This window comes from Sesamum indicum, linkage group LG12, assembly GCF_000512975.1.
Source record: "Sesamum indicum cultivar Zhongzhi No. 13 linkage group LG12, S_indicum_v1.0, whole genome shotgun sequence".
Lineage (NCBI taxonomy): Eukaryota > Viridiplantae > Streptophyta > Magnoliopsida > Lamiales > Pedaliaceae > Sesamum > Sesamum indicum.
In genome coordinates, this window is record NC_026156.1 from 1398760 (window position 1) to 1407028 (window position 8269).

Below are 8269 nucleotides of genomic sequence, written 5' to 3' on the forward strand. Positions count from 1 at the left end.
ATAGTTTTCATACAGAAAAAGATGTTAATGAAGCCGGTTATAGCAGTGATCCTTTGTGTACCTGTACTAAATGAAATGCTAACTTCTGTATTGTTTTCCATGATACTTAAAATCAAATTTCATTTTTCCTTGTGCATGATGAATCCTCTGCTATTTCAGCCAAGCACTTCAACATGGATCTTACTCCAAGAAAATCATCAATAAAGCTCATCATTCAGGATGAACTTGCAAAATTAGCGGATGCTGATGACGCAGATGACGCTGAGAAGAACGAGAAGAAGTCTTCCACCCAGGGTGTTGAGGCCTAACAACCTTGCTGGAAGATGCTACATAAACCTGGTGTACACTATACCCTTACTACCTTCAGCTTCATCATATTCTCCCCCGTAATTTATATTTGTCCTGCTCGCACTTAGGGTATCTTCTTTACCTTGAGTTAAACCAGCTGTAGTTTACTGTTAGTGTAATTACTGGCTAACTCTTGTTCTGTAGATTGATATGAGTAACTGTCTGTAGCATGGCATGTACACATAGACGAAGTTGTAGATCTTTTTCATTCCCATATACACCGACCCTTGAACAGGAGATGAGTGTTTCGACTTTTGGTCAGCTACTCTGTATGTTTGAAATGTTGATAAACCAGTAGACAGCAGATGAACCTTCGTGTTCCTGTATTGTTGAGTTTGGCATTTTCATTTACTGTTGCTGTGGGGCATTCTCTCCACTGATGATTATTAGATGAATGCAAGGAAATCAGTGGGGCTCTGCCCTTGTGATGTTTCTTGCTTTCTAGTTACCTAATTGGTGCGCAATATCATGTATGCTAGATCTTATACATGTATCCCAGATAAGTAATCAGCTAGTCACTTGTTCATGGGCTGCTTGGTAACTGTTTCATGTGGGTTTGTTCCTCTCCTCAGGTTGACTAACTTGGTAATTGGCTATTTGTTTTCCAGATCGGGTCTGAATTAGTAATTATATCACACTTGCTTTGAAGAATATCATGGAAGGTTTATAATAATCCTCGGGAATTCGGAATCTTCAATTGATGCACGTGATTTCATTGAACAATCTACAGCGCTCTCACTAATCATGTGTTGACTACTGCTTTTGTTATTTATTATTTTATTTATATGAAGAAAGTAACTAATGAATGTCCCTTTTTCATCTTTCACTCCAATTCATGTATGGGCAAAATTCGGTATGAACAAGGTGGCAGATGTACGATTTCCCCACCAACAGTTATGGTTTGTCGGAGTGTGAGGTGTCGTTGGTACTAGATTGCTTGCTACTGATTGATTGCTTAAAGGGAATAAGTGGAGCACCCACTAAGCACTAATTTAACATCCAAAGTGGGGTCTCCTGAGAAAATTAAACTACCACACCAAGGGGGCGACGACGTGTGTTTGAAAGGTAATGTAGGAAAAGTTTGCGCAGACCACCAATTTATTATTCATAAATTAATCTGCAATGGGGTAAGCCTGGTCAATTGAGAATGATGGGTTGGTTGAAACAAGATTAATTAACTTCAGGTACTAATAGACCCTGATATTTTCCCATTCTTGGATGGGCTGCTGTAAACTATTAATTGAGAATAAGACAACATCTCAAAGTGAAATGTTTAGTTTAATTTTACTCGATTTTGACTCTGACAAAATTTACCAACAAATGAAACCTTCTGAGGTTTTTTCTATAAGCTATAATTTATTACATCATACAATATAACAACAGCACCACTGTCGTGTTAAAAATAAATAGATTATTAAACCAAATAATTTAAAATTTCAATGGGAATAGCTATTTGGAATGGGGATTGTGGGGCCCAGATGGAAAATGAGTTAGGGCCCACACCCACATAATAATTGGAAAAGGAACTTACGGAAAAGCATCACTGAAAAGTTCTAACCTTTAGGCCTACACAGTGTTAGCGTCATGTCAAGTGAAGCTGATCAGATTACTGAAAAAATATCTCATAAGCGACACATGCACTGCTCCAAACTGGGAACACCAAACAACGGATGCTGCTCTTTTTTAATAAAATCAGATATTTGAAACCAAAATAAAAGAAAGTGCAAATTATTATATTATACGTAAAATTGACAGTAGACACTACAAATAACATTTGTGATTAATAAGATCACATCAAATAACATTTGTGATTAATAAGATCACATCCCCTAAACGCCTAATTAGAACAAATCAAGAAAACAAGACAAGATTGCCCAAATGAAAAGACCAAACTCGTACGTACACATATACATATGAAACGCAAAATATAAATATATATATATATATATAGAATAGAACTATGTATTATATATTACATTACACTACATAGGTATACATTTGAATATGTATTATGTCCCCATCATCAATCAATCTAATTAATCATTCATCAACATGTGGCAAGTAAAGCCTCCCACTACCAGCACCTGATCCAGGTCCCCTTTGATAACCCGACCCGATTTTCCCAGACCCAGGCCCGCCCGCCATCTGCCCGTACCCATAAACCGGTCCTGCTTGATGACCCATCATATTCATGCCATACATCCCCTCGTACCCACCCCCAGTACTCCCCATATTCACCCCCCCGCCGCCGCCGCCGCCGGAGCCGCTGCTCTCCTTCTCTCCTCTCCCAGCCATGGCAGTCTTCTCCCCCTCCATATCCCTAAACCTCTGCAGATATATCTTAAGCGGCTCCACGTAGTCCTCGAACCCGAGAGTCGTCATCGCCCACAATAAATCGTCGCCGTTGATTGTTTTTCTCTTCTCCCGTTGGCACTTGTCGGATGCCTCACCGGTGATGAAGCTGATGAACTCAGAAACGCATTCTTGCACCGTCTCTTTCGCATCTTTCGATATTTTGGCGTTGGCGGGCAACGCCTTTTTCGTAATCCTACTGACGTTGGCGATGGGAAGGAACCTGTCTTGCTCTCGAGGGGAGATTTCGTTCAGGGAATTGTGGTCCCGATGCCCTCCCGAGTCATTATCGGAATCCGCCATTTTTTCCTGATGAACCCTCCGAGCTATTTAAGTGTATGTTATTCCACTCTCTTTGAATGAATACTATTTGGTGAAAAAGGAACTGCTAAATACACAGACTACATGAAAAGATCAGGTGTGTGTGAACTGTGAAGACTTCTTGTGATAACAAATCATAGCTTCCCTTCTAGAGAAATTAAGCAATTTCAAAACGTATAAAAGCTAAGTCAGTGAGGATATTACTGTTGGAGAGTGAGAAAATTACAATTTCCCAGCAAAAAGTAACTAAGGGAGGAAGGAAAAAAAACAGTAGAAACTGAATTATAAAGATCAAAGCTCGAAAATTTTGGATTACTAGATCCGCATTCGACTTGAATAACTCAGAATTCACTAACCGGAACCACAAAACAAAGGGATTATCTGCTTATGCTACTGAAGGAGAGGTTTTGAAACAAAAACAAAAATTGAAAACCTTTATACCTTAGAAACAGATAATCAACGATGCGAAATAAAAATTATCCCACAGAAACTGGAGAAATTCCGGTATGAAATTCAGGTTTTGAGTAGTAGAATTATCAGCAAGCCAATAATACAGGAAGAGAAAAAAGTATTAGTAAAAATTAGATACCAGAAGAGGCTTTGATAGACGAAGATAATCGACGGTTAATACAATACCTCCGGCGAATGTTCCGGCGCCGGGAAATCGGGAGAAGAATTTCGAGAGAGAGAGGAGGGGGGGGGGGGGGGGGGGGGGGGGGGGGGGGGGGGTTGGAGTGGGAGAGGGAGTGTGGGGAGAGAAGGTGAGGTGAGGTCCGTTGGATCAAATGCTATAAGAACGCGATCGTATGAAACACGTGGAAGATTGTGGACCGTTGCATGCCGATAACTATGCGGCCACTGAAATAAAATTGTCTGCCTTTGGATTGGTGGTGGGTGGAAGGATCATAGCCGTCTGTCCCGCATCAGGCGCGTGGGCGGCGGTAATTTGGTTATTTATACCCCAATGGGCATTAAGGTAGTGGCTCATGTGGACCACCTCCACCTCCACTCTTTTGATCTCCATCATTATCAACCCTAACCCCTCCTCTTTTTCTTTAATTCACACTCTTTTACTACATTTTTTACTCTCAATATGAAAACCAATTTCACATTCACTTCAAAATTCATTTTATTTTAGTCTTAAAAACATTACGAATTTTTGTTTAACAATTTACTATGCTCTTTTTTACTTTATTTTTATATTTTCCTCACTAATACAAAATCAAACAAAAAAACGACCCTCCAAAAATTCTTACACTTATCCTTATTTTTCTTTCTCTTTCTTATATAAAATGAAAATTTTTGAAAATGAAATAGAGCGACGAAAAGATTTTTAATTTATCAAAGCAAATATTGAAGAATCATTGCGGGAATTCTATATTTTTATTTTGTTATTTATTTTAGCAAAAACCCAAAAATTCCGAATGGAAGCTGATTTTGTTTAAATGCAGCTAATAATCTAAGCGGAGGCAGCTAAGAACATTGAATGTGACAAATTCAACTCCACCTTAATCAAACAAAAAGGGACTTTTTTTCTGTAAGAAAAAAACCGGATGCAGAGTAAAGTAGTGCGAGTGAGGTGAAAGAATAGCATATAGATCAAAGTTGGACGATCTGAAGAACATATTCAAAAAAAGATGAGTCAATTTGAATTCCAATATTCCTCTTCATTCTAACTACACTACATACAGTAATTGATGTGGACACCTATGTAGTTCAATTCAGAGGTATGCCCACATAACATTCATCGAGTTTGTGGTGATAAAGATGGATTTACTCACGCTTTTCACAAGTTCGGTACGCTAGAGGGAGAGTTCCACTCGTTCTATTGGCTTGAATCCCGGATTATTCCAGAAACCCGAGTCGATGTCAAAGAACCCGGCCTTCTCTGTGCATTCATGTGCAGGCGTATTCTAAGTAGAGGATCCCACTTCCTATCTTTCCTAGGAGGGTAGGGTACTTCGATGAACCGAGAATCAGTAATATAATACAAATAAGGGAGCGTCCGTCCTTCGTCCGCCTTTACAAGGGCAATGCCCAGTTCACTATATTGATAGGTCTGATTCCCAACCCCCCTCATCGGAGGGGGGATGGATTTACTCACTCTCATTAATACCAAAAAAGTTAAAAAAAAAAAAAGACAACCAAAGCAGTGATGATCATCTCTACAAACAATCATTTTGCTATGTGATTTCCTGAGTATCTCATTCTCTGTCTACAGTTTCTTCAAGGAAGATTCTACTGTCAAGTTCCCTTCACTAGGAAACCAATGGAGACAAGCCCGACAATGCCCAGGGCAAAATCAACCTTTTTTCTTCCTGTTGCTACTACTCACAATGACAGACACTCTCCCAACAATTTGCACGGATTGATGTGAAAATGAATCTGGATTCTGAGAGATCAAATTTTGATTCAGATATCAAAATGCAGGAGAGTGCATGATGCATGATTGAAGGTGCGAAAAGTTTCAAAATAAAATTTAAGCATTTTTAAATAAAAACTCGGGTAGAGAAAGCTATTTGCATGGTATATAGAGTTTTCATACTATGAAATTATTTATAGAAAAAAAAGGGGGGTAATGCATATAGTGAAAACCACTTCACCAGATCTTAAACAGAAGGAGATCACTTAATTTCGATTCACTTTCTCCTCTACGGTTCCATATTTTACATACACCTTCAATCAGTCCAAATCCCCAATAACCAGAACAGATAAAATTAAAAACCGTATACAGAAGAGACAACACCCAAGGATCAATATCAATTACAAAACCACAAATATACATAGATGTGATTGCGTATGTACAAAAGAATACATATTTTTGTACAAAGAGATGGCTTTCCTATATACATGCGATTTCTATATACAAACCCCAGATTTACACAGGTTAAAGGACTACAGTTAGCACTCTACATCATCTTTGAAACAAGAAAATTGCAGCGATCAAACATGATATACCCGACAAAAAACAAGGGGTAAAGAATTACAACAAAAATGAAAACAAAAAAGGGGGCAAAAATCGCAACATCCTGTGTCTTTAATCTAATACATCACATTCATACAATAACATATTCTTAAACATCCACCATATCTCAGACTTCAGCATTTTAACCCATCATCCATAACATTTGTTTAAAGCCATATTAAAACTCAAACATAAATGAAATGTCTGAAAACTGAAAGAGAAAAGGGTTCCACTAGCATGCTAAGAGGTGTCACCATGCCATCTCATCCTCTCTTAACTAGAAGCTTTATGTCCCATCTATTTTCCAAGAATCCAGACTTCAGCTGAACTGCTTCAGATGAAAATTCATATCCTTCCAGCTACCATCAAAAGAAATATGTGAGATACATTTGCAGTATCACATGCTCAATATATTCTGTTCATACCAATGGTTAATAAGGTCATCATACAAGCAATCAACTTTATATCAGCACACCAATTTCAGCAACAACATCAAAACCAGAAGGACTCAATTAAGGCAAAAAGCAAAGCATATCAAGAATTTTTCCTACAACAGGCACATGTGTAGCAGTTTTACAAATTCACATTTAGGATTCTAGAAACCATCCAGATGGGTTTGGGAATGCCAGATTTCGGAGCAAGAATGCCATCCAGGAGACTACAACAGGAGAAGAAAATTACAAAGTGATTACATCAGCAAATTCTAGATGCAGAGTCCCATCCAGGCTAACCGAACATCAATGTCTCAAAATATTGACTACATGCCCAAAGTAACCTTTTTTTATGTCTACCTGATTCTCCAATCAATGGTAATGTCCTCAAGATTCTAAGAAAGGATTGCTCTATTTCACTTACCCCTTACAGATCCATCTCTCTCTCACACCATGCCTCCTCCTAGATAGAGTATAAAAATCAAAGTAAAACCACCCATTGCAACTTCAGTGCAACCTATGCAATCATAAAAGTCATAGTACAGGAGCCCACTGCAAACAAGATATACCAGAAACCACCGCTATGTCCACCATTGCCGCCTTGTAAGTGTCTAACATCATTTAACCATCAAACCACAAACACCTACCCCCCCACACCCCTGCTTATACACAAAATAGAAGGAACAAACTCTGCTTCCACATCTCACCTTTCCTAGGTATGCAAGCATCATATTAGATAAGAATGGTACTGACATCTGATAGGCAAATACCAGGGACAGTCCCACAAGCTTCAAGATGAAAAATACTGCACTATCAGAGGAACTCTTCAGGATGAGTACTAGCAACAGCAGTCAAATTGGTAGTAACAGTGCTTGTGCAGTATAATGAGAGTACTAGAGATAGTTGGTGACGGCAAACGGCACTGTGACTCATAACTATTCAGTTTAACATTTATTATTTTTCACCTAACCCCCTTTCTGTGAACCATCAAAATTTGTTCTCAATGTTGATATCATTACATAGGTACAGGAGTTATATAGATGTTCACAATAATTAAATCAACTACAATTCTTTCATGGACACCAGAACAGACAAACATGCTTGACCAATGATCTACTTATACACAACAGAGAAAACAAGGCCAAGGGGACAGCAAGTCAAACAAATAACAAAACCTACAAGTTTCTACATTTACTTCTAAGAGAAGCATGAAGTGGAACAACTTACTTGAATCATGCTCGCTAATAAGCTGTGTCTTTCAAAGGTCTCATCAGAACACTGAAGCCTTGAACAATATCAAAAAGCAAAATAGTTCCAATGTGTCAGGCATCCAACAAAGCAGCTAGCAATAGACTCTGGATGATCATGGTTAACATCATTTATTTAGTGTCTAGTCTTTTTTTTTTTTTTTTTTTTTTTTTTCTGATGAACTAAATCCTAGAACATTCTGCAATGCATCTGAGTTATTCAGAGGTTAGGCGTCGCCTTTTCCCATAATCAGCATCCCTTGATCTGGATCTATGCTCTTCCTCATGGGACACCCTTGACTTGCTATGAGTCCTTGATCTTCCCCTGTCCCATTCATCATCATATTCCGCTTCACGATTCCTGTGCCTATGATGATCTGCATATCTGTCTCTATCGTCCCTATGGCGTTCCCGTTCCCGTTCCCGTTCACGGCCACGTTCATGGTCTAGGGACCGCTCACGATCCCTGTCACGCTCCCTTTCCCTGTCTCTTCCGACATCTTTGTCATCACGATGTCTCCTTTCTGACCAATCATGATCGCGCCCGCCATCTTTTTCTCTGGGCACATCTCTTTCATAACCAGCTCCTCTATCATCTCGGTACC

General features: G+C 39.0%; 2 protein-coding genes and 1 long non-coding RNA gene across 3 annotated transcripts in view; 1 reads left to right on the top strand and 2 right to left on the bottom strand.

Moving 5' to 3' along the window:
• Positions 1-699, top strand: part of LOC105174961 (uncharacterized protein DDB_G0286299) — a 6163-nt gene extending 5464 nt beyond the window's left edge. Inside the window, exon 12 of the mRNA XM_011097232.2 lies at positions 160-699. Coding sequence (XP_011095534.1) covers positions 160-308 — 149 coding nt within the window. The 3' untranslated portion in view covers positions 309-699. The remainder of the gene's footprint in view (positions 1-159) is intronic.
• On the bottom strand, positions 2061-3730 carry LOC105174962 (nuclear transcription factor Y subunit B-3). Its single transcript, XM_011097233.2, has one exon. The coding sequence runs from the start codon at positions 3001-3003 to the stop codon at positions 2389-2391; it is 615 nt and encodes a 204-aa protein (XP_011095535.1). The 5' UTR covers positions 3004-3730; the 3' UTR covers positions 2061-2388.
• Positions 5785-8263, bottom strand: LOC110013006. The gene is made up of 2 exons (XR_002288149.1): positions 7645-8263; positions 5785-6345 (listed from the first exon to the last, which is right to left on the bottom strand). It is a non-coding gene; the product is annotated as an uncharacterized LOC110013006 (long non-coding RNA).

Bases quoted from the DNA above. Each gene is read 5' to 3' on its own strand.
- LOC105174962 (XM_011097233.2), bottom strand. From the start codon at position 3,003: ATGGCGGATTCCGATAATGACTCGGGAGGGCATCGGGACCACAATTCC.